The 26,521-nt window shown below is 33.4% G+C and overlaps 2 protein-coding genes across 2 annotated transcripts; one reads left to right on the plus strand and one right to left on the minus strand.

Annotated features, from left to right (window-relative positions):
• The first annotated feature begins 2,510 nt into the window (after nt 1-2,510).
• Nucleotides 2,511-14,766, plus strand: LOC148274981 (trichoplein keratin filament-binding protein-like). The gene is made up of 7 exons (XM_088236341.1): nt 2,511-2,615; nt 5,277-5,459; nt 7,156-7,300; nt 8,343-8,630; nt 10,701-10,862; nt 12,270-12,461; nt 14,413-14,766. The coding sequence occupies exons 1-7, from the start codon at nt 2,536-2,538 to the stop codon at nt 14,623-14,625; spliced, it is 1,263 nt and encodes a 420-aa protein (XP_088092467.1). The 5' UTR covers nt 2,511-2,535; the 3' UTR covers nt 14,626-14,766.
• Nucleotides 14,767-15,133: 367 nt separating this feature from the next.
• On the minus strand, nt 15,134-24,494 carry LOC148274982 (uncharacterized). Its single transcript, XM_088236342.1, has 5 exons — nt 24,354-24,494; nt 24,089-24,242; nt 23,051-23,251; nt 20,306-20,471; nt 15,134-15,948 (listed from the first exon to the last, which is right to left on the minus strand). Exons 1-5 carry the CDS (start codon nt 24,362-24,364, stop codon nt 15,203-15,205), a joined length of 1,278 nt encoding a protein of 425 aa, XP_088092468.1. The 5' UTR covers nt 24,365-24,494; the 3' UTR covers nt 15,134-15,202.
• Between the last annotated feature and the right edge of the window lie 2,027 nt (nt 24,495-26,521).

A 26,521-nucleotide genomic window follows, 5' to 3' on the forward strand; every position in this document is an offset into this window, starting at 1 on the left:
CTTCATTTTATATCTTATTTATATAGAGGAAGACCGAGAAAGACACGGAATGACCGAAGACACTTGATGATGGACATGTCAAGAGTTGGAATAACTAGCGCGCGTGCATGCGAAGATGTATGAATGCAGAGAAAGCGAGATTTGTATGCAAAGACAGAGTGAAAGTCCCACTCTACGCCTTCACCATAGTTATTGCACAAAACTATAAAGCCAACATGTCATTCATTTTAATAGGTAACTCTTACATGAGCTGATTATGCTAGGTTATGAAAATATTTTATGTTGTATGTTTAGTAGGTTTTGCATGTTGGTTTAATTGATGTCCTGACGAAGAGACGGGTACGTCTCGAAACCCGTAGACATAGAAAAGTCGTTAAGTGGTTATATATAAATATTCAATAAGATTTAGTAAAATCTTTGACCACAAAGTAATTATCTGACGATGTCAGTAATTGTCATGTGTTTCCGGTTGAAACTTGAGTTTAAATCTGACCAGTATATTCATATATGTAAAAAACATCACCTACTGCCTCTGCAAAAACGTGGTGAAATAGCGGATATAATTTATTTACTCAAAATTGCCTCTGGTTTAATTGACTGTCCTGAACTACTTTGCAAACTTTCTATCAATGTTCCTTCCAAAGTTTTAAGAAATAACCCTCTTCTTCACATACCTCTTGTTTCATCTAATTATAGGCAAAATTCATATTTATGGCGAACTTTTAATGTACTAAATAAATCATTTAACATAGATTTATTTGAAAATAATCTTAATAACGTGCGGCGTTTGCTTTCAAAATAACTCGTAGTATTTTTTTTCTTTTCTTTTAAATTTACATTTAATTACTATTCATTTTATGTTCGAGAATCTTTTTTAACTTACTGTGATGCTACTTGTGAAAACCTGTAATTGGCTTATTTGTTATTTGTTTTGTTATATAAATATGATATAATATAGCTGTTGGTTATCCAAATAAATAAAATAAAAATAAAAATAAAACACCAGTCACGACGAAACCCGGTCACTGGTAAAAAAATTATAACAAAATTATAAATAATAGTGGAATAAAACTATATACGTATTTTTATTATTATAACAAAGTAATTGCTTTAAATACTTGTATTAATAACTTTTAGAATTGCTTTAAAAAATATTATATTACTTTTCTTACTATAATTTGTTATTATTTTTTATATTGTTGCTTCTCATCTTTTCGTTTTTAAATTCTTTTGAGCATGTTTTCTATTCTTGTTTATTTAAATTCCTTTTTTGAAAATTTGTTTTAGTTTGTTTTTTCATTTCTAATATTATCGTAACTTATGTAAATACTGATTAGATACTACAAAACTTATTTACCTGTTGTTTTTGGGTTACTTTCAATATTGCTTTTTCTTGTAATTACTTTGACCATGTATTAAACTTGACGTTTTTAATAATTTTAATCTTTAAACTACTTTTAGTTAAGTTTTTTTTCCCTTTTATAATATTATTGTACTTGAAATAATAAAAACAGTTGATAACCTTAGCATGTAATATATTTTGTTTTTTTGTAAAAAATAAAGAGACACTAGCCACAGGACCACAACCCGATATAATATGGAAACTTCACTGGTCCATTAAAATTAAGTCTAATTTCGTATACTCTAAAACTATGAAATTGTAATTTTTGTTTCCTGAATAAAAATGGAAGCCCCAACAGATTGGCATTAATGAGTGTAATATATAATAACACTTATGTAAACAATCTTAAAATCTATTTAAATTTACAAAAGGTGTAATTATAGCATAATCTAGTCGGATATGGCAAGTGAGTCAGGAGTGAAAACACCGCTTGCTTCTTGAATGCTTGCCTTTGCTGTAGGAATACATCAACAGTACCGTTTAATGGAATTTTGTTCACTGTTCTGAGGATCCTTGGCAGAGGGGAAAGAATCCGATGCTGGTTTTATAATTTCCCACAGGAAAAATAGCATTGGTATGCAAGTTACGGTGAGGTACATTAAGGTTAATCTGAGCAAGGATATCATGGGCATCTATATAGCTGGGTATTAATTTGTACAAGAATATTAAACCAGCTAAATTCCTTCTGAATTCCAAACTGAAGATATGAAAGTACTCTAGACAATCATACTAGTTGATTATGAAAGTATTTGATCTAATTCTAAATATTAATGTTTTTAAAAATTTACATTACACCGATTCAATCCGCGTTATATGAATATTATAATTAGACCATATTGTAGAATTAAATTCAAGAAAGCTACGAACAAATGATTTATACAGTGTAATTTCAATTTTTGGGCTTTTTAACGGCTTAGATATTTGCAAAATAAATCCATAGATTTTGGACGCTTTCTTGGAAATGTGTTCAATGTGATGGTTGAATTTAAGTTTGTTATCAAAAAGTATCCCAAGATCTCGAATTGTCTCGAGGTTCATTAAAATTGTTGTATTTTATGATCAAATCTCGTATTAATAACAATGAAATCAAATTCTGTTACAGAAATTTAGAGAGCAGAAGGAACAAGTTAGCGATGATGTTATTTCACGAGGATATGGAGCAGAAAGAAGAATTAAAAATGTATAAAATAGAATCCAAGATGCACAGACGAAAGTAAGTTTAACACAAATACACAGAGAATGAACTAAACAATCAAACCTTCATCACTAGATGATAAAATGCTTTTGACAATTATTAGCGGAATCAATTATTAGGTATGGTATTACCAGTTACAAAGGCCCCCTTTCTTGTAAAACCAACATTAGCTGGTTCGAACGGTAGCTCAATATAACTCACCTATTGTTAGATTACAGAATACCGGGAATGAATATGCATCACATTTTGATATATTTAGTTTATCTCTGCCTAACTTAAAAAATAAAGTGACCAACATATTTTTATCAAAAAGAGCAAATCATCTTCAGAAGATTGGGTTGGAATAGTTATAATTTGATTGATTAATGTATTTTGTTATTGTATAATTTCTTTAAAATATATATGTATTTCAAGTAATTAATAATGTGTACAGTACGAGTATATTAATATTTCATACTCGATTTTTTTTAAAAATATTTTTATTTCTAAGCACTCTTTATACCACATATATGTAAATGGCAGAAATGCCGTATATAAATAAATAAATAAATTTAAAAAATTCAATATTTACAAAACTCGGCTCTTAAATTAATTGACAGATCAGCTAGAATTGATAAGGAAGAGGTACCCGGACTTTTTAAAAAGCAAGGGTGCCTGTCCGTAAATGCTATTCTCTGGCTCAAATTTGTTACTAGATATTGATTTGATATTAACTACCAGAAAAGATAAATAGGTACATACACATAATACAAGGCTACCACAACGTGAAGGCTTGTCAGTACCGAGGATTGTAAAGAAGTATGGCCAAATAACATTTCATTATACAATGACTAAAATTTTCAATAAGATTCCTAAGCAGATCTTAAAGAAAATGTTGACAAAACTTTTAAGAAAAAAATAATTAAATGACTCATATCGTCGTTCGGCATGCAACACCGCGTAAGCGACATGAAACAAAATGTTCAGGAGAGCGAATTAAGTTGTTATTTACATAAGTAATGAATGAAATTGATTTTTTTTTGCTTTTTAAATACCTGTAAGTTTATTTGATTGGTTTTTAATTCAGAAATAATTTTTATGCAGATTTATGGAGAAAAAGATATCGAATTTAATGGTATCAAAAAGTCACCTTTGAAAAAAACGACGATATGTAACAAGGCTTTATATCGATTATTATTTTATGTTAACAGTTATCCATTTAAAGTTTTGTGAATAAATTTTGTGTAAAAAATACGTATGCTTTTAGTTCTTAATAATGCTTATATTACCTTTTAAATTAATATAAACGTTTTTCTTTGTAATGGAAAAGTAAGAAACCTGCTGACAAGCCGGTTTCGCGGTTTAGTGGGTTTTATTATTTATCCTTTTATATTTTTTTCTGTTCATGTTTACCTTCTTAAATAAAAAAATAAAAAAAGTCTCGGTCTTCCTCGTTTTCTGCATCTATTAACATTCGGATCGTAAATCCTTTTAGCCGTTCTTTCACTGTCCATTGCTCAGTATGCCTTCTTGATTTTGTCGGTAATACTTATCTCACTATACTCAGTAGTTGAGTTTTAAAATATATATTTCCATGTAATCATGAATCAGAAATAATTGCCCTTCAGCTGATTATTTTTTGTATGTTGTAAGTTATAAAGATCATAAACTTGGTTATAAAAGTTTTTTTTAAAACCAGCAGAAATCGTTTCTCTGAAGACTCTTTTCGACCCAGCAGATTAAAAGCACTAGGATTGACATCGGGGAAATGATTATTGCGACTGCATGATGAATGAGACGTATCAATTAAATCCCAACACTAATTTACCGGGTCACAACTGGAAGCTCATTGGTCCCCGATTCTAGGTTGATTCCAAGAAAAGCGTCTTTTCCAGCAGGGTGGTTCAGACTGGAATAAATCACTAAGCCAAGTTGTCTATTTCATTTCAGTCAACCAGTTAAAAACCTGTTTGGATGTTTTTTTGAAAGAAGAAGAACGCAGACAAAAAGGTAAAAGAGATAAAAGCCTACCAGCAAAGGGTGCCTGCTTATAAAAAATAATAATTATCTTGAAAACTTTCTCATTTACGAATGGTATAAATAAATTCTTTAAAATTTGGGAATTTTTTTTCAATAAAAACGAAACAGTCAGCAATAGCCGCTAAAATGTTTGAAAATGATTGAATTCTGTGTAGGTATAATCATCATATACGTAAAAAAAGATACATCCAGCTTCTACAAGTTGCATATTGGCAAACAACAGCTGAGGACCGGCGGAGTTGGAGTCAAAAGTTGAAGGAGGCCAAGACTCGATATTGGCTGTAGCGCAATTAAAGAACAAGGAAAATAATCATCAGTTTAATGTTGCTAAAGAACTTAATACTACTACCATCAGGCCATTTTCTCGTAAGGACGGACCTTTCCCCGGAGGCACAGAGTACAGAATGCGTCTTTCCTGACATGCTCTTGAGTGTGTCTGCCTTTTACATGATCAGTCCTGAGATTTTGGTTTATCTGAACATGTCACATCTTTCTTAGCCCTCGTCCTACGCTACCATTCATTCTTGCCATTTATATCTGTTCATCTATTCGTTTCACCAAACCATCTTAGTGATTATTTCTAATTTTGTAAATTATACGTGTCTCAGATTTGCATTCTTGTCTGATCAATAACAATACTAAAACATTCTCATTTTGTAGGAATTTTCTTGACTCGGTGTCGTCAGCTACACTCAGGGAGGTGAATCTAGGAATAAAGGCCAAGGAAGATGAAAGACGGCGGCAGGAGGCGGAGATCATGCTCTATCATCAGTGGAGAACCAGCCAACCCGTCATAGTGGAGTACGAGAGGAAGCAGAGACACGGGGCACTCAAATCTGCATGGTCAGTGGGATCATACAATTTGTTTTGTATATTTATAGTCCTTAAAATTTAGCTTCAGTAAAATGACAGCTGCCAAACTAATGTGACTAATGTGACCATGTACCGATCAAATTGATTTTATCAGTTTTTTCATGCAAACATGACACTCTGTTGCCAAAAATTGATATAAAAACGCAAAAACAAGCCTATTATAGTGTCTATAAGTCAATTATTCACCAAAAATAAGACATTTTATACTTTTTTTCATGAACAACATCAAATGAATTATCTTTTTGTTCGATCGATTTACATTGCTCAATTTGTCCCATCTCTAACATTTTTGCAAAATGATGTAACCTTGTAAAATGTCATTAATAATTAGGTTCATTTTAGTTTTAAAGCTGATTTTATATAATTATGTTGATTTATATGTCAAGCATTGTATTAAAAAAATAAATCAACATGCGAGATACAAATGATTTTTCGTGTGTCAATATAAATCACTCCTTATGTCCTCACTTTTGCTGATAACTGTCATTCTAATCAAGCTATATGTTAAGGACTATAGATGGTTTTTTGATTATTACATAATAAATATGCGTTCGTTTTTATATCAATTTTCGGAAACAGAGTTTCATGTTTGCATGAAAAAACTAATAAAATCGATTTGATTGGTACATGATCAGTGATCATTAATTTCCCATCACTATTGACATTAGTTTGGCAGCTGTCATTTTAATCAAGCTATATTTCAAAGACCATAGGCTCTAGCAATCGGTAAATAAAACAGCCTCATTGTAAAATTACGCCCTGCTGATGCTCCTTTTCCGTGACACCACAGATATTTCCATTAGATATTAGAGGGATGCCAATGGCCAATGCCAATTAATAAATTAAAATAAAATGTTAACAAAACTAAATATATGAATATAGGAAACAAAAGAATAGAAATTACACCATCAATTGTAATAGAAAATGAAAAACTTAATGAAGTCACTGAAATGAAATATTTAGGTGTAATGTTGGATTCAAAACTTACATTTCACCAAAACGCTAAGATGGTAATAAATAAGATTGCAAAAAAAATATCAATTTTGGGAAGGATCAGAAGATTTATTGATAAGGACTCATGCAAAACTATTTACAAAGCAATTATTGAACCACACGTTAACTACTGTAGTAGCATTTTATTTTTATCAAACAAAGAAAACATAGATAAACTAACTGTATTACAAAATAAAGCCTTTAGAATTATTTTGAAAAAAAACAGATACACGAGGGTAAAGTCGATGGTAAATGAAATGAAATTATTAACCTATAAACAAAGAATATTTTAACAATACAATGATATTTGTTCATCAAATTATAAACTCTAATAAAAAAACAGAATTTTGGAAAAAAAATTGATCGGAACCAGCATGAACACGATCACAATACTAGAGAAAAGAACAAAATTAGACTTCCATTTAGGAAAAAGGCAAAGTCACAAAATTCAATTTTATTTAAAGCAATTAAAAAGTATTACGAAATGGAAAAAAATATTTATGAAGAAAAAAACATATCAAAATTTAAAATAATGGTCAAGACATGTGATAAACAATTTATAAATTAAATATATTTGCAATGTTATTATCAGAACACACATAACAATATGTATGATATGTGTGCCCTACTTTAAGATTTAAATAAATAAATAAATGGTGGTTTGTTATTTCAGGATGGACCAGATAATAGAAAGGGAAAAAAGTAGGAAGCAGGGCGAAGAAGAAAACGCAAGGATTCTACGGGAGCGAGACAGCTGCTTGAGGAGGCAGATAGAGAGAGAAGAGGAAGCAATGCTCATGAAGGAACAAAGAATGAAGGTGATGAGTTCATTTTATTTTGGGGCATATTTTGTTCAAAAAACAATTAAGGTATATTATTTTCAACAATATCTCGATTCCGTCCAAATCCCTGTAGACATGAACTGGATTCAACTAAAAGTTAATCTAAATAAATTTTTTGAACTCGTGTAAAAACAACATTAAATTTTAATTAGTATGAATGTATTATTGTTTTATGTTTTTTCTTTATATATCCTATGTAGTTATTATTCTTTTTCATGTACTCGTATTTAAAATTATATAAACTCTTATAAATAAACAACTAAAACAGTGTAAGTCACTCTCCAAACTCAAGGGTTAGTCTCTTTTTTTGGAGAGTTACAGTGAGAACATTTACTAGATGTGTAAAAGTAGATATGTTTAGAATTTCACAAAAATATGTACTTTTTATGAAATTTATAAATAAAAAAACTCCCTCTTAACATCAACATATAACAACAGAGATGAAGAACATTTTAGAGAATGTAATATAGAAGTCGGCCTCCTGATGTAATGGTCAGCGCATTTTCCTCCCATGCAAGAGGTCTCGGGTTCGATTCCCGACACGGTTGATATGAAACATTTATTTTAAAGGGTTTTTACACTAAAAATATTACATAGTCCCTGGACTGGTACCCGGAAGCGTGAAACTGATCATCTTACCTTCATGTAACAAAAATGATCAAGATACGCTGCGATTGGTGTGCCAATTCAGTGTCCTATGCACCATTAAGTGCGGAAAGGGAATGATGATGAATATAGAAGTCTAGGCATCTACACAGGGCTTATGGCCTGTCATTGGCTGGTTTAAGGAGTCACTTTACACACTGTGTAACATTCACCATTCTGCCTATATTTGAACATCTATATTCCTTCAAATCTTTCATCTGTTGATGTTTGTGAAGTTAAAGAGCTAAAACCTTTATTTATGGGGGTGAGATTCATCTAATGGAACAATTTTCAGGCGTTGCCTGGTATGTGGGTGAAATAATCTACGCATCTGTATTACTAATATCTTTTCATTTCTATTTTAATTTCCTAGGATGTTCAAGCAGAATTGTGCCAGCAAATATCCGATCTCCAAGAATCGGAGAAGTCGTCTGCAGCTCTCAAGCGCCAGGAAGAGGCGGAAACTATCCTTCTGCAGGCCCTGCGGGCCGCTGGAGATACCAGGAGACAAGCAGAGGCCCGGAGGGCGGCGGCCCGGCAGGTGACGCTGAGCAACATGGCCATGCAGGCCAGGAGGCTGAAGGAGAGAGCCCAGGAGGCAGAGAAGGATGTAGAGGCTGATTTGATGGAGTTAAAGAATATTGCTGCTGCTGTGGATAAGGTCAGAATATTTATTTATTGTATACCGATACCAAATTTTAGGCCGTAAAAACTGCTCACCTGCCAGTGTTTTATCGTGACATCAAAATATTCTGTTGTCTGAACAAAAATAACATTAACCAACAATATTTTTAGTGATGTTTGTAGACAAGGCTGGAAGAGTTGAGGAAACGTAGTTGTTTAAACATAATCAGAATGGTGAATGTTACCCAGTGTGTGAAGTGATCACTTAAACAAGCCAATGACATGGCATAAGCCTTGTAAATGCCTAGATTTTCATATTGCCTTCTCACACATGTTTTCCTTCTTGGTTGCAATGAATGATAACTTCCCAGGAGTGGAATCCAGCCTTGTCTACGAACATTTGGAAATACTCAAAATATTGTTGATTTAACTAAAGTTTCGTTTACATGTGGACAATACAATAGATATGACAATATTGGCTTGTCCCGGCTCCGTGAACAGCCTCGACCACGCAGGACAGAACGCTGGGACAGTATAAAAATTTGACCACAGTCCACAACATGCTGCTTCTTTTCAACGATTTTAACAATAAAAGAAAATTTCACATTGATTTATGAAAATTTACTTTCTATTGACACTATTAAATTAAAAAATTAACAACACCACAATGCGATCCGATTTACAAACGTGTATTTCACTGTGGTAGTGTAAGATTATAAGATTTTACTTTCATTTATATTCCACATGTATTTTTTGTGAGTATTTCACTTATACATTTATTGAATAATTCATTATTAATAATAATCAGTAAATAGCCAGTAAGTGATAATAGCCAGTAGCCTATAGTAATCGCCAGTAATCCTACATAATCGTTTCATTATGATTACGATAATCAGTTAGACTTAACACCAATCAACTAGGACTGGTCTTCACTCGCTTGTACCGATTGTTACTTTACAAGCTTTGCACACGTGGTTCGCTCAAAACGCAGTACACAGTAGGAAATTGATAGTTAAAAATGAAATAATGAAGATGTTGGATTAAAATTTCCCTTCTGCCTTCTAAAAACCAACAATAATACACACAAACTTGTCACATATTAGATATTAGAAATTATTTCTTACAACGATCTCAAGATGGGGCTGGCGTCGCACAAAAATATTGAATCAGTTCAACATCGATTTTTAAAGATAGGCTGGAGGTTGGGCTTATCCAGAGATCCACGAATCCCACTCTACCCCAACTCGATTCCATTTTCTAATAGTGAGTTATTTACAACTCGTTGAAAATGGCCCTCAAAATTAAATATTTGGGGAAATCATAAGAACGCAAATATTTCTTTTTTAAAAAAAAAATAAAAAAAATATACGTATAATGAGTTAGAAACTAGCTTAAATATATCTTCTCTTCAAGACCGTCAAAATAAATCTGACGTAGTCCTATTTAAAATTCTCAACCCACTCTTTGATGGGCCTGAACTTCAGAGCTCAATAAAATGAAATATCCCAACTAGAAACCTCAGACAAAACTTACTCTTTCATACCGACAACCACAGAACTAACTATGGTTTTTAATTTCCCCGTGCCCAGAATTCTTAGGTCTGCCAAGAAACATACCAGTCTTGATTTCTTTGATAACAAGTTGTCTTCTTTCAAACAATTACTTAATCAAATTCAATTATAAAAACCTCTCTCCCGTTTCCACTCCCACCGAGTCTACTATATACCATTATGTCTTTCTACTTTTCTTTATAATAATTTTCTATGCATAAATATGTCCTTAAAAATGCCCATTGGGCGTACAAAGTAAAATTAAGTTTTCTGTATGAAAAGCAGAATACGCATACATTTTTTTCTTTTAAACATGTTCAATTATAGGTTACCAATGAAGATACTTTAAATGTTCATGCAAATATACTCATTTTCGTACACAAATATCTATTTTTCTTTATAGACAGTCGAAGATAACTCTGTTAACTTTCCATTGTAATCGGGGCCGTGGTTTTGAATGTGACGGGGTTTTACAAACACGCTGTATAGTAATAGTAATAATGAAATTATGCTAGGACATCTTTTTACCATGGTAAATTAAAAAATTTTTTTTACAGGATATGCAGAGGGAAGAATCCGGTAGGAGAGAATGGAAATTGGCGTTGGACAGTGCCCTTGAGAGCTTGGACAGACAAAGACAATTGGAAAAGAGTAGGCAGAAATATATGGACAGCATGATGGATGGAGAGGCTAGAGCCATATTCTCTAAGCAAGAACAGGTATTCTATTCAAAGTTACTCAAAGTCTACGATTTATACAAGAAAAGCGATCTGCTAATGAATGTTGATAAATCGTGGCGCAGTTGGTTAGACGGCCAACTGTGAAACTAGCATCACGGGTTCGATTCCCGCCAGTTGCAAGAAAAAAATCCAAGAAAGATTTTTCTCAATTGGTCTGGGTGTTGTGGTGTATTTTTCATTACCTCCTTCCATATTCCCTCTATCCCACCTGCTGATAAGCCTCTAAACAGGCTTAGCGAGTTCCTTTAAAAGAATAAAAATATTTTTAAAAGTTTTTGAAAGGGATGAAAGTATAACTAAATATGAGATCAGTGTGAATGGAATTGGAATGGAATTCTAAATTCGGTAGAAGAATTTGTGTACCTTGGAAGTACAGTGGGTGGCCAAATTCTTAGGGACAGTACTTTTTTTTAAAAATTTTGATTAATTTTCTGGGCAAATTATTATTTTTAATTAACTTTTCTTCTGTATTTTTGTTACCGGTATTATTATTATTGCTTTAAAATTATACCAAGACTTAGTTTATCAAAAAGTAAAGTTATTTCTCATTCGGCTGATGATTAGTGACAAGTGTTGCTTGAGTGAGCTCAATTATTAATTTTTTGAACTTTTTAATTTTTTAATTTTTTTTTTGGGATATCAACAGTAATACATGTAACAAAAATATAACAAATAAAATATACAGAGAATAAAACCAATGACAGATATCCACAGAAATACATTAAATACACGTACAATACATACTAGTGTGTTTGTGTGAGTGTAAGTGAGTGAGAGGGTGGGTGTTATATTGGAATGAGGGTGGACATGTGTGTAAATATTGCACAAGTGTCAAGCGTCGAAAATATGAATTGCAAGTTTTAGTCCAAGAGTATCAAAATGTAAGTATTTTATAATTATTGATTAGTTTTGCTAATACAATGCGTAAATTTCAAAATTTCTTCCACTAACAACCTTTATCGTATATTTTTAAAAGTATAACCAAGTTTTATATGTAACCAAACCTTCTCAAGTACCCACTTCATTCCTATTTTCAATTCGTAATGAGGAACTTCAGATACAAAAAATGATACAAAAACGAGAAATTAGATACAAAAAATTTGAGCTAACGCTCTAATTTTCTGTACATACGGACCTCGCTTCCTCTACTTTCTTACGCCTTATCTTCGCAGTCGACATTTACCTGTTTGTTACTCTTGTACTTTTAAATTTGTGAGAGAAAATAAAGGAAAGTTGAATCAAAAGTGTTTTTCTACATTTCGATTAACAAGACTGCCATGTTCCAGTACCTGGTGGTAAGACGATACACCACCCCTGGTAGACCGTATATAGCTCATTTATTTTACACGAACGAGCTGTCTTACTGACCGTTTCTTCCTATTTTAGAAATGGCGAGAGGAGCATGCGGCCCGACAGGCGTTGCTAAATGAAGTTCTCTCCACTCTGCGAAATCAGGTAAACTCCAAGCTCGAGGAGAACAGGAAGAGACAGCGTGAAAACATCATAGATCGGGAGCTCTTGCTAGCGCAGATAGAAAGAGCCAATACCGAGATGCAAAAAATTGAAAGATTAAAAGAGGTAGGCAATGGTTTACAATTTTTCAATATTTAAATGTCTGAAATAAAATGTGAATCCCTGATGAATAATTTAAATCTTTCATTACTATAAAGTGAGAGGACAATATTTCTTTTACAAGTTTTCATGTCCCACATAGACTCGACTAGGCACCGAAAAAATTATTCATTATCTAGTACAATAATACCAATTTTTAAATTTTTCTTCAACCTTATATTTGAATTAAATTGAATATGTGAAATAAAAACTTTTAGTCTATATTTGTGCTTGGTAAATATTATACTTTAAATTTTGTTTCCTACTGTCATTGGCATATTAATACATAGACACGCCATGAGCCCTCAAAAATGATGACACTTAACTCATGCCCATTATTTAGCATTCTTCGACCGCCAGCTAGGCTATGTTGAGAATCGAAACAAAAATACCTACTTGTGCAATGAAAGCTATTAAAACTTTTCGGATAAACATTGTAAAAATGATTGTGTAACTTTTCATTGGTAAATATTAGGTTGGGGAAAAAGTAATTTTATATTTTTCCCTTTATTTCAGTGCTTTGTAAAAAGTGTTACAATCATCCGATTTAAGTCAAATATGCGCCGTTCTGTTTGATAACTTGTTGCCAACGAGAATCCAAATTCAAAATGCCCCTCTCGTAGAAGCTCTTGTCTCTATTGGCAAAAAACTCGGACAACCAATTTTCACAGGCCTCTCTTGAGGCCAAATTTGTACCCCCAAGCGCGTTGGCCATAGATAGGAGCAGGTGGTAGCCAGGAACTCCCGGAGCTTCTGGCGCGTCATCAAAGATGTGTGCGGCCTGGCGTTGTCCTGATGAAACACTATTCTTCTCTTGTTCACCAATGCTGGTCGCTTCTGTTCGATCGCCAGCTTCAAACGGTCGAGTTGTTCACTGTAGAGGGTAGAATTGAGCGTTTGGCCATAGGAGAGCAGCTTAAAGTAGAGTATTCCCTGCCAATCCCATCAAACACACAGCAACACTTCCTAGCCGTCAGCCCTGGCTTGGTCACGGTCTGGGCCGCTTTGGCTTTCGACCGGGATCTCTGTCGCTTGACATAGTCGTAAGTGACCCATTTTCATCACCAGTGTTGAAATCCGCTTCAGAAATGGGTCGATTTAGTTGCGAGCAGCCAGCTCGTGTGGCACCCAAACATCGAGCTTTTTTTTAAATCCACATTTTGCAAATGGTTCAAAACGGTTTTATGGTCAATATTCAGCTCCTGGGCGATGCTACGACTGCTAACATGACGGTTTATCTCGATATTTTCCATGATTTTATCGCTATTTTTGACGACAGACTTGCCAGAGCGTGGTGCATCATTCCCCTCCACTACACCAGAACAAAATCGCTCGAACCACTGTTGTGCAGCTCGAACCGAAAGAGTATCGGGCCCGTATACATTGCGAATTTTTTGGTCACCTTCGACGTGTTTTTCCCTTTCAGGTGGTTCAAATATGGGCAGAATGGTGAATGTTGAACAGTGTGTAAAATGGCCACTTAAACCAGCCATTGACAGGTCATAAGCCCTGTAGATGTCTAGATTTCTATATTACCTTCTCTTGTTCTTTATCTCTGTTGTAATATGTTAATATAAACAGCTCTCCAGGGAGTTGAATCCAGTTCTTGTCTACAAAAATTTGGACAAACTCAAAATATTGTGGACATCATAAGAACGCAAATATTTATTTTTAATAAAAAATAAATATCAGAGTTCGATCCAAAACAAACTAGCCAGAAGTCAGCTGTCAAACTAAAGGCGAACTCTTCTGTGTAATGCTGACTATTAACAATAAGTAGAAAAAAATAAACTTACTTAAAGATACGTTCATTAGAAAGTCAAGTTAATAATAAATATACACCCAGGTTAATAGGGTTCATAAAATAATAAATGAAAATTCTGAAGAAAAATTTAACACAGATCTATTTAATTTCCAGAAATCCAAAAGTGATGTGGGCAAGATATCTTCACTGCAGGTGGAACTGAAGCAGTTGGAAAAGAAAGAAAGGGAGAGCTGCGAGAAGAAGCAGAGGGAACTGGAGCTCAGGGAGGCGGCCAGGGAAGAAGAGAGGTTGAGGAACGAAATAGTAAGACTACAGAGAGAAGGCGGCGCCTATCAGATGCATCGCAGAAGGAAGTTCTTACTTTGAAAATCAGCAACTTCGTTGTACAATTAAATGAGGGTATTGGAAGCAAACAGAAATCTCCACCAAAAATGAAAAATTTGTTATTGATGTCAAAATAAACTACCTACCTAAATAATAGCGTAATTCAAAACCGTCTCTAAATCTTGCAAAAAGAGAGTTCAATTGTGCTACTTAACACCACAAACTTAGCATTCTCCATTATTGAGTTGGTGAAGCATAATTACAAATCTCACAATTCTTTTTTCAAAGTTTTTCACAAATATCTCAAGTAACTCCTTCAATGGAGATTTCTAAGTTTGCTTTTAATACCCTCAAATGGTCTAATTTCCTGTTCCTCACTATACAAGTGTGTATGAAATGTGTGTATGTGGATTTATTAAATACACATAGCTAATAAGAATGAACTGAAAGTGAAGAACCCGTCCAGCAAGCCGTATTCTCATCCAAAGGTTTGTTATCCATGCAAAAATCAACTAATTTTATAAATAAGGTAAAAATAAATACATATATGTACACAAAATACTGAGTTTATTTTATTACTGTTTTTATTTTAGCAATTTTGTAACAAATGCAAATTGATTTAACCTATTTGATGACACCTTGCCGCCTTCCTTTGATAATACCTCTGCAGTGCCTGATCTAAAACATCGCCGACTGTCCTTTTCTTCCAAATATCTATCTTAGGTTTTATTTCCTTCACTTCTTTTATTTCATCCGCTTTTTTATTTTCGGTTTCCTTCTTTTCCTTGTCCCCATTTTCTTTCGTCAAACTTTTGACATCATCGGGTTTTTTTAATGTTTCTTCGTCATCCGGTTTCACATCACCTTCCTTTGATTCGGGTGATTTCTGATTTTCTTCAATAGTTGACTTGCCAAGAAGTGTTTTTGGCTTATCAGCGTTTGATTTATCTCGTTTAGTTTTCTTTTTGTGGATTCCTTCCTCTTCATCGTCACTGGAGCTAGTATCATCAATTGAAAAGTCAGAATCAGCATCAATATTGGATGCCATATGTGTTCTAGATTTTTTATTTAGTTTAATATCATCTAAATTTATTCTAGTTTCCTCAGCATCATCGCTATCAGACTGATCTTTATCCTTATCACCCGAATGTCTTCTTTTCCTGTAGCTTCGTTTCTCTTTTTTAATTTTCTTTTCTTTTTCTTCGGGTTGATTTATCTCTTTGTCCGAGTTGCTTTTGGCTTCTGATGAACTTAGATTTTCGTTTTTGATTTCGGATGGACCGGCCGATTGCTCGTCATTTTTCTCGCGAAGTAACACTTTTTCCGGCCTCAACTTTTGTTCATAGAGATGTCTGTAAAACCCACCTGGAAACAAACGACAAATAATATTACACTCTGGCGAAAAGCGCCTGGTTAGCACCACGCGAAGAAACTACTAAAGGGGTACACACAGAGGTTTACTTTCCATCTAATAAAATATTACACTTATTTGTTTATAAATTTGTATAAACCACTTAATTTTTTTATTTTTTATTTTTTTAAAATTAATTACACTTCGACCGGTTTCGAGGTTACTACCTCATCGTCAGGAATTTAACTAACTTATAATTACACGCGTTGCTATTTATATAATAAAATATTGTATGAAAGAGACAGAAAATTGAAAGAGAGAAAGAAGATAAAATAAATTATAACGGGAATAGTTTTAAAAGAGGACTCGAAGTTAAATTTAATATATTATTTATTATTTGAAGTTTTTGATTAATGGCTTTACTAATTTCTAATCGTTTTAAATTATCTAAACGAAAACCATTTTTATTGACATGCAAAATTTCTACACACGTTTCTTGATTAAATTCATGGTTTTCGGATATAAGGTGATTTGCGAATTCTGAAAAATTATTATTACTCAGACATCTTATATGTTCTTTGATTCTAACTTTAAATTTACGTGAAGTTTTTCCAATATGGAAATTTGGGCAATTTAAACAATTTAATTTATAAATTCCCGAATGATTTAATTTATCATCCTTATCTTTACGATTTGTTAATATTTTACCTATGTTATTATTAGTATAAAAAGCTGGCCTAATATTGTTAGGTAAAATTTGTGCTATATTAGAAAATGAATTAATGTACAAAATTCTACGCCAGTTCTCATTTTTATTGGAAATATTTTGAGAACTGTATTTTTTCCTATAGTTTAATTTAAGTTTTTTATTCAAAATATTGTCAATTAAATTTAGTTCATAGCCATTATTGTCGAAGTGTAATTAAAAAAAAAAAAAAAAAAATTAAGTGGTTTATACAAATTTATAAACAAATAAGTGTAAAATGTCATACCACAAAGTGAAAAATGTTTTTGATAACAATAATATAATAAAATATTGACAAGATTAAGTACTAGATTTAACTCACTAATGCGTTTATCAAGATACACATTAAAACAACAATGCAGAACCTATTTTAGAAAGGAATATGCAAGTGAAGGCATTTAGGGGGCACATGACCATGGCTGGTTTAGATGATCACTTTACATACTGTAATAATTCATCATTCTGCCTATGTTAAAAAAATTTGGTAGAAACCTAACATAAGTAAAATTGTTTTTCTTTAAAAAAATAACTAAGAAGAATTAATACTGTACCTTAAAGGATAAGCCGCGGGAGGCATATTGAACGAAATATTAATGAAACAAGATTTTATGATTGCGCGATTTCTAAAACATTTTTTAAAATCCAAAATTTGAAATGGGTTGTGGTCTCGTGGCCAGTGTCTCGGACTCACGGCTCATAGGTACGTGGTTGGAATCCCACTCTACCTCAACTTAATTCCCATTTTCTAATAGTGAGTTATTTACAACTCGTTGAAAATGGTTCTTAAAATTAAATATTTGAGTAAATCATGTGAACGCAAATATTTCTTTTAAAAAAAATATTTAAAAAACCGCCTTTGAACCAAATGAGATAATTTTAATCTATAAAGAAATTGCAATGTAAAATAATGATTATTTTGATAATAATAGCACACAATATTACAGCCAATCTGCCAAACAAAATGGATGTTTTACTCTTGAAAATAGACGCATTGTATCTGAATTATGCTATTTACATCAATTATTAAATGATAAAGTAGACTCTTTTAACCTACTTTCCAAAATAAATCTTAATGTCCTCTTTCGCGTGACAAGAAATAAGTATTTATTCCATCTGCCAGTCTGTAGCACTAACTATGCACAACACTCTTTCCTCTATTGTTCTTGCTCTAACTATAATGCTTTTTTTTCATCTATTGATATATTTTACATGCCCCTTAATTTATTTGAAAATAAATTAAGACTCATTATTTCTGGCTGCGATACGATCCCACTCACTATTTAATGATGCTCATACTTACACACACCTGAACACTTACTTCCACACTAATTAAAATTAATTAAATAAACACACATCTACACTTACTCTCATACAAATACACATAAACAAACCCCTTTGTTGTAACACAATTTAATAATATGTATGATTCTTATTTAGAAACTTTGCTGGACTGTCTTTACACTGTATTTTTTTTTAAATGTTACTATATCATTGTCGACTGTTTGTTTATTTAAAAAAAAAAAAAAAAAAAAATAGTGTATCCGGGACTACAGATGTTTTTTGCATTAAAACAAAGTGGACTTCAGATTTTTATTTAAACTTAAAAAAAACATTTTTATGACGAAAGTGGACTTGGGTAGTTTTATTTATATATAAAATAGCTTATTGCGATAATCTATGCATTTTCAACTTCATAATGGCCAAAAGTGGACTCCTGCATTTTATCCTCTAAGGTACAGAATATAATTGTTTAATAGGCAAAATTATAATAGTCAATCATCCCTCTTTCCGCACCTAATGGTGCATGGGGCACTGCATTGCCAAATCAAATGCGGCGTAATTCAATCATCTGGTACATAAAGGTTAGGTGATGAGTCTTCAGCTGCCAGCCCAGGAACAATGAAGTATTGCAGTCTAAAAGGCCTTTAAAATCAATATTCCACATCCACCCTGCCAGGAATCGAATTCAGGACCTCGAGAACGGTAGGGAACGTGTCAAGCGAGTAATAAATAACTCACTATTAGGAAATGGAAATTAGGAACTTCAGCCCTACGGGAAATTAAAAACAAAAATGTTTTCTTGCGCGCTGTAAAAATCAGAGCATTAAATGGTACGGCAAAGTTTCTTAAAAATGTACAAATTTTTTTTTTAATAAAAATGCATTACTTTGACCAATGTCACTGGTTCATATGAATCAACCATGATATGAGAGCTGTGAAGGATATCCGGTTGGCTTTCCGTAAACAAACCAATTGGAAGAACTAACAGAGAACAACCTCTGATATCACACGCAGAGTTATTTCAGAAATACAAAACATTAAAAAATCACAGCGCTGATAATACGATATATATATTCTCAACTCACTCTTTGATGCGCCTGAACTACTGAGCTCAATAAAATTAAATATCCTAACTAGAAACCTCAGACTAAACTTACTCTTTCATACCAATAACCATACAACTAACTATGGTTTTCATTCTAGGCATAAGCCTAGAATTCTTAGGTCTGTTAACAAACATACCGGTCTTGATTTTTTTGATAACAAGTTGTCTTCTTTCAAACGATCACTGAATCAAATTCAATATTACAAATACATGCATCGCTTCAAGCTCTCAGAGATCGACAGCTGCCCATGCGACGATGAAACTCCTCAAGATGTCCCTCACCTGTTGATGCATTGCCCCTTTTTCAGCTTTCAAAGACAACAGCTGGAGGCGCGATGCAGAGGCCTGGGTGAAGATCTATGCGACATCCCATCGGTGATAGGTAATAAAGAACTCACACGAGAGGTAGTATCATACATGATCAATATAGCGCAGGAAATTGGTAAAATAAACCAAAGTAGGGAACAAAATGCCGAACACTCCTCTAAAGGAACGGAAGGCCTGGCTTCTCCTGAAGAGTTTTAAGTGGTTTCCTCTCCACGTGAGCAAAGCTGAGAAGTTCCTGATTAGCCCACATTAATATATTCCTCCCGATCCCAATAGTTTAGATAAATTTTAAGATATTTAATTGCAGAAAAATCCACTTTTTGAAATATAAACCTTGTATATTATAAGCAAGGTAAATAATAAAGCAACTCCCATTTTAAAAAAAAATAAAAATAATCAAATTCAATTATAAACGCCTCTCTCCCGCTTCCACTCCCACAAAGTCTACTATATACTATTGTGTCTTTCTACTTTCCTTTATAATAATTTTCTATGTATAAATATGTCCTTAAAAATGCCCATTAAGTGTATTTATAAATATGTAAATAATATATATATATATATTTTAAATTAGCTTAGTAGTCTATTAACAAATAAAAAAGACACTGAACTTCCTCATTGAGTTGGGGTAGAGTCAGGTTCGAAACTTGGATCTCTAATCCATGAGTCCTCAACACCAGCCACGGGGCCACAACTCGATTAAAATTTCTTTTAAGTTCAATGTGCAACTTGTGTGTGGTAGTTGAAGGTGCACATTGAACTTGAAATAAATAGTCTTTGCTACTGATTTAGTTGGTCTTCCTAAAAACAGTGATCGTAGGCAACGGCGTTTTTGCGTTTAAACCCTCAAGTCCAATACGTTTATTTCCATTTTTGCTCCTCTTAAAATAACAAAAAAGAAATGTTAATGTACCCAAGTCTGACTGTTTGGTAACGTCACCAATTTCTTCCAGATAGTTCTCTCTTTTCTCTTTTTCCTCCTCTAGTTTCATCTCTTCCAGTTTCTTCTTGTACGAAGATGTAACAAACGCTTCCTTATCTGCAAACTTTTCTCCCTCCTCTTCCCTTTCCTTTTGAACCTGAAAACAGATACATCCCATGTAAAAGTGTTCGGTTTACACACAGACAATATAATGAATAAGTCACCAACCTTTAAAATATGGAATAATACATATTTTAGTAAATAATATTTTGAATTAAACTAATATTTAACACATTTGCGGTTATGCCAGCTACAGCCGTCAAAATTGTGTCCTTCATTTAGGAAATGACGGCTGTAGCCTGTGTGAAACAGAATTAACCATATGGTAGGAGGAAGTATTGTTCCCCTATAAAAACAGCCAGCAACAAAAGTGTCCCAGTATGAAAGTTAATTTTTTTTTTTTAAATGAGAAAGTTATAATAAATGTCCATATGAGTGGATCTTATGAGGAAAAAACGTTTGCGAAGTGTTAAGTATTTTGGAAATGCACATTAGGTCCATCTCTGTTCTACGATTCTCTAATGAAGACATATTAAGAGATTGTTCATTTTTAACAGAGGAATAATTACCCTTCGCAATCTAAGCAACCATGCCACTTTTCTTAAGGAATGATCTTGGACAGACTTGAAATGGTTAATATGAGTCAAACGAGAGTAGAATGGGGACCAAATTGCAAAAGCATACTCAAAATGGGGACAAAATAATGAGCATAACTAATTTTGATGGTACATGTCGTACATTCAATTCGGAATTATCCTAAATTCCATTTTTTTTTTTTACAGAATATGATTCTCTGTAAAATTCCAATCATAAATGCCAAAAATGCAATACTTTTCAAGTTACTCAATAATTTTAGTTTATCCTAAATGCCAAACAAAATCTATTCATCTAAACTGTCCTAAATCCCTAGGATATTAAAAGGCAATTATACTTTGAATTCTTCAAAAGATTTTCTTGCTTTTAACAATTTTACAACGTGACGAGTACAATACTCTGAAACATACTGTTTGTGAAGCCTAAAAAATTGCTAAAAACTTGCAAATTTTATATTTAGGATAGTTTAGAATTGAATAGGCGATACTGCTCTTTTACTTTAAAACATTGTTTTTAAACCTTTTTGAACACGCAATCCCTATACGAGTGAAAAAAATCTGGCGACCCGCGGATCTTAATTTTTTTATACTACTTGAATGCCAGATTTTTTGCAACATTTTCTTTCTATTAAGACCATATTATTTTTCAAAAGTAAAGGCGGGAACAGCGGAGTGTCAGCAGCAGATTTATAAGATCCATACGGCATGCTTAAAATTTTATTTAATTCGCATAAGATTGACATCTTCAAGACACAGAGAAAAGAATATTCAGAGCTGGCAAAGGAAACTGTGAATTTATAAGAACTGCTGTTCTCTTCAAAAGTGAAAATAAAATCTAAATTAAAATTCGTTTGGTTATTTGTGTCTCAACCTTTCCCTTACTGTCCTAAAAACTTCCGCGCGTTACGGTGCTGTGTAGTCACTACACATGCTAAAAATGAAAGATTTTAAATTGTAAAGGTGTAATATTCATCGGCAATTGCTTCAATTATTTATAGTTGAAGTCAAAAGTGATTGTATTTTTAATCTAACTGCTAAAAACATGAAAAAAAACATCAATTCATTCTCTCAGTGCGCGCAAAAGAACTGCCTCTAACGAAAGCCGAGCAGCTACTGACGCAGCTAACGGGCATCTGGAAGAAGTACAAGAAACTTTGCAGTTCGTGCATGTGACGCATAAAAATTATCTCTCTCGCTCCCAAATATTTAATGTATTTTTTTTTTTTCACCACAACAGGCCAGGAGGCCAATTACAGTGGTGAATTACATCACAGAATACCCAAGCTTGAGAAAAATATCATTTGATTTTTGTGTTCTTACCGGGAATCGAACTCGGAACCTTCCGTGTGTGAGACATGAAGAGTGTGCGAGACAATTATATATTAGGATTACTCTTTTGCTATGAACGAAACATGCGACACATTGGTAAACTTTCTGTTGTATCGGTGATATCTCTGATTTTTGATAAAACGCTTTTTATGTTCCCAATAAGCATTTATTATTTAATAAAAAAAAAGTTTTTACCGATACGTAAATGTATAAAGAAGGAATACCGAAAATCTGAACCCATCATTTATTATATTTATGGAGATATTAAAGTTATTAGATGCAATGTGTACTAACTACACATCACCGGGAGGGAGAGTTAAAAACAGAACGACTATTTGACAAATTGTTTAAAATTGTTTGTTGCAAATTGTTGTTTGGCGGCCTCCGTGGTGTAGTGGTCAAGACGCTTGACTCACACACGAAAGGTTCCGGGTTCGATTCCCGGTGAGAACACAAAAAATAAAGTGTGTATTTTCTCAAGCCTGGGTGTTCTGTGATGTAATTCACCACTGTAATTGGGCCTCCTGGCCTGTTGTGGTGCAAAAAAAAAAAAAAAAAATAATTCTTAAAAATAAACAGACCCCGCCTCGTCACTGAAATGACTGTGTTTTTACTATAGTGTAGGATCTAAAACCCTCGTTTTTTACTTTTGCCTTGCTTGTGACTGCGACCCCTGCGAGGTCGCGACCTAGGGGTTAAAAAATACTGCTTTAAAAGTTGAAATACTACACAATGTGTCGTGATTTTTAGTTACCTGTCTCTCAATCCGTCTTTCTGTTTCCCTTTTTCTTTTCTCTGCAGTCTGCAACAACTTCTCGATGTATTTCGGCTTCTTCTCTTCAGTTTTTCCTGCAGATTTGACGATTTTTTTCTGGACTTCCATGTCATCGTACAGTTCATCGTAAAGGTAAACAGAAGGATCTTCCGCTAAGGCCTTTTCTTGGACAGCCAAAGCCTAAATCCAATAATAAGAATAGTTTCAATTAGTAAAAGATACAAACAAACCATCACGCCGTTTCCCCGCAAGGGTACGATAGAATGCCATATCTCGCTTCCTCTACATTCATACATCTTCATACGCACGCGCGCTGATTATTCTGATTTTTGACATGTCTATCTTCAAATGTTTATTAGATTTGGTCATGCCATGTCTTTTGTGGTTTTCCTCTATTTCCGCATCCATCAAAATTTGCATTGTAAATCTTTTAAACCATTTTCTCGCTGTCCATTCGCTCTACATGTCCAAACCAACGCAGAGCTCCTTTCTTGATTACGTCCAAATGTTTGCAGACAGGCTGGATTTCCTCACTCTGGAGTTATTTAGGTCTGTCCATGACATGGGCAGAATGGTGAATGTTACACAGAGGGTAATGGCCACTTAAACCAGCCAATGACAGGTCACAAGCCTTGTAAATGCCTAGACTACCATATTCCCTTCTTAAAAATGTTTTTCCTCTCTGTTGCAAACAAATTTAGATCTCAATAACTCCGTAGGGAGGAAATTCAGCCTGTCTGTAAACATTTGGACATACTAAAAACACTGTTGAACTTAATTTATATTTTAATGCCGACCGGTTTCGAAGCTACACAAGCTATCAAGGTATAATTTAGTAATTATTTAGTATTTAATTATTTGACTATAACTTTAACAAGCTTATGGTTTCCTAAGTACAACATTCAAAATGTATCGATGGATCGGAATATTAATATCGCCGATTCTGGTAAATTGCTGGAACAATAGACATCAATCCCTTGGAATCAGAACATATTTATAAGTAGAAGGCAGTTTTACCTGTCTCCTGACTTTTTCTCCAGTGGTAACCGGTTTCTTAGGAATTATTTTACCGTCATCATCAGAATCGCTGTCATTTCCGAAAACATTTTTAGTAGTGAAAATCGGTGGAGGCTTTTTATTTCCTTGTTTGTCAGGAAGAATGAGACCATATCTGTAACAAAAATAGGTTTTAGTAAAAAAAAAACGTTTAAAATACAAAATCCGCTTTTAATAAGTGTCACACTAAAAATATTCATTTAAAGTTGGTAACAAGGAAACTAACTGTTTAGACATAGTTAACGATAAAAAGAGAACACTGAAATAGATGAAGTGTATATATTAAAGTTTTATTATAGAAATTATGGTAATTAAAATCAACAAAAGAATTAAGGTTATATTTTGATTTTGACGTTTGTCGTACAATAGTCTCTGACGCTTTAATTATAGTTTTCTTTTATACCGACATTCGTTAAAAATCTGCTTTACCAACGGTGGTTAGTCGTGTTTCTACTAAGCTACAGATGTCAATAACATAACGGATAATAAAATATTAGTCACAAGAAAATAACTTCTATCAACATTTCAATTAAATCGTAATAAAAGTCATAGTCATTTAATCATAGGTGGAATATTTTTGATAAAACTTGAAACCAACAAAAAATATTTTTGAAGTGAAAACGTTTCGAAAATCTTTGTTAAATCTACTGTTTCATAGATGGCAGTACTCCCTTAATTTTAACCATCAGCTACAATAAATAATAGTAGGGTTATGGGGGAGAAAAGTGGCGCGGGTAAGAAGTGCCACCTGACGTATTTCGGCCTGTGTGCACTTTCAAAGCACATGCATTCTTTTGATGGACACCGGAATATGTGCAGTAGTCTTTGATTTTGTCGGTGCGTGCATGAGACGATGTATGCATGTAAAAGACAGAGTGATACGGCGTTCTATCCTCTCTGCATACAACAGAAACAGCGTCATGGTTTCTTTGTTTCTTCCGTCGATCCTAACGGTCACATGAGCGTGTAGTATTTTTTTTGCCGAAAGTGCATTTTTCCGGATTGCCAAGAATTTTGGATAGATTCTAAGTTTGAAGACATTATCCCGCGATGCGAGTGTATTCGAATAACTTATTGTGTTACATTTAAGCCAGTACCACTTTTAAAGACTTCGAATTAAGACAGTTTTTAAAATTTTAAATGTTTATTCCCGTTTTTGGCATTTTTTACCCCGCAATTTTTTAAATATATATTTTTTAGAATATTACATAAAGACCTAGAAGTATAAGTTGGCGAAATGAGGGGCTCCGAAGTGTATTCAAAGGTTGCCAGACTAAAACATTTCCAGATTTCCTGGAATTTCTGAATATGATTTTTAAAAATATTTTGATTGAAAGACCTTTCCTATGAAAATTCGGAATTTAAAAAAAATAAACGAAAATTGCACGCATCATGAAGAAAAATACCTTCAGCCAAGAGAACTTACCTACGGAAAATAACAATATATCTTTGTTTCTTTAAATACAACTGTATTATTTAAATACATCTTAAAATACAATTTTATCATTTCATCATCATTCCGTGTCAGTTCCCTAGTTGGATCATATGGTGTCTACAAAGAGTCTCCACGCATCTCTAACGGCTGCCGAGTTAGGTTCGCGTCCTACAGTTCTCACACAAACTGCCGACCAACAGTCAGCACAGACGCCCACGACGTCGAGAACCTGGTGCCTTGTAAAGTAGGCAAGCGTTGTTTAGGCTCTCAGAGGACATCCGCAGTATATGGCCCAGCCAACCATATCGCCTCTGCTTGATGACAGTTTTGTCACTGGAGTTCTCTTATTGCTTTATTCCTTACTAAGTCAAACCACCGCTCACTCAAGATTCTTCTGAGACACCTATTCTCAAAACTCAGTATTTTGCTGTTTTGAGCTCTAGCGAGGTGTCGTGATTCGTATCCGTAGAGGAGAACAGATGTTATGCGACGTTATATCGGCAGCATTTGGTTTTCACTTAGTAAATATCAGATCTCCAGACAGCCTTCATACTGTTGAACGTGGCGCCTGCTCCTCCTAGCCTCACTATTATTTATATGCATAAAACATGGGATTTTATAATGACAAAACCACAGTAAATACAAAAATTAATGTATTGTCATCATCACAATTTCAAAACAATGAATGACGTCAATGTGTAATCCCAGAAAATAAATTCAATCAACTAATAAAAAATTAAAAAAAGCTTTATACAGCCATTTATTCAAATATCTTATTTTATTGAGTAATAATTTTCAGGTGCACTGGTTTTGGTTAGAATTTTCAGCTGCCTTTTCTTCAGTTACAATTTTCTGGACAGAACGTTCAAATACACGCTAAAAAATAAACATCATTGATATTTTTTAAATAGTAACACTGAATCCCCTGGAAACTGAAGCACTTTATAAACTGAGCTGCT

This window comes from Micrasema longulum, unplaced genomic scaffold (assembly GCF_059751315.1).
Source record: "Micrasema longulum isolate JH-2025_06_02 unplaced genomic scaffold, ASM5975131v1 h1tg001537l, whole genome shotgun sequence".
NCBI lineage: Eukaryota > Metazoa > Arthropoda > Insecta > Trichoptera > Brachycentridae > Micrasema > Micrasema longulum.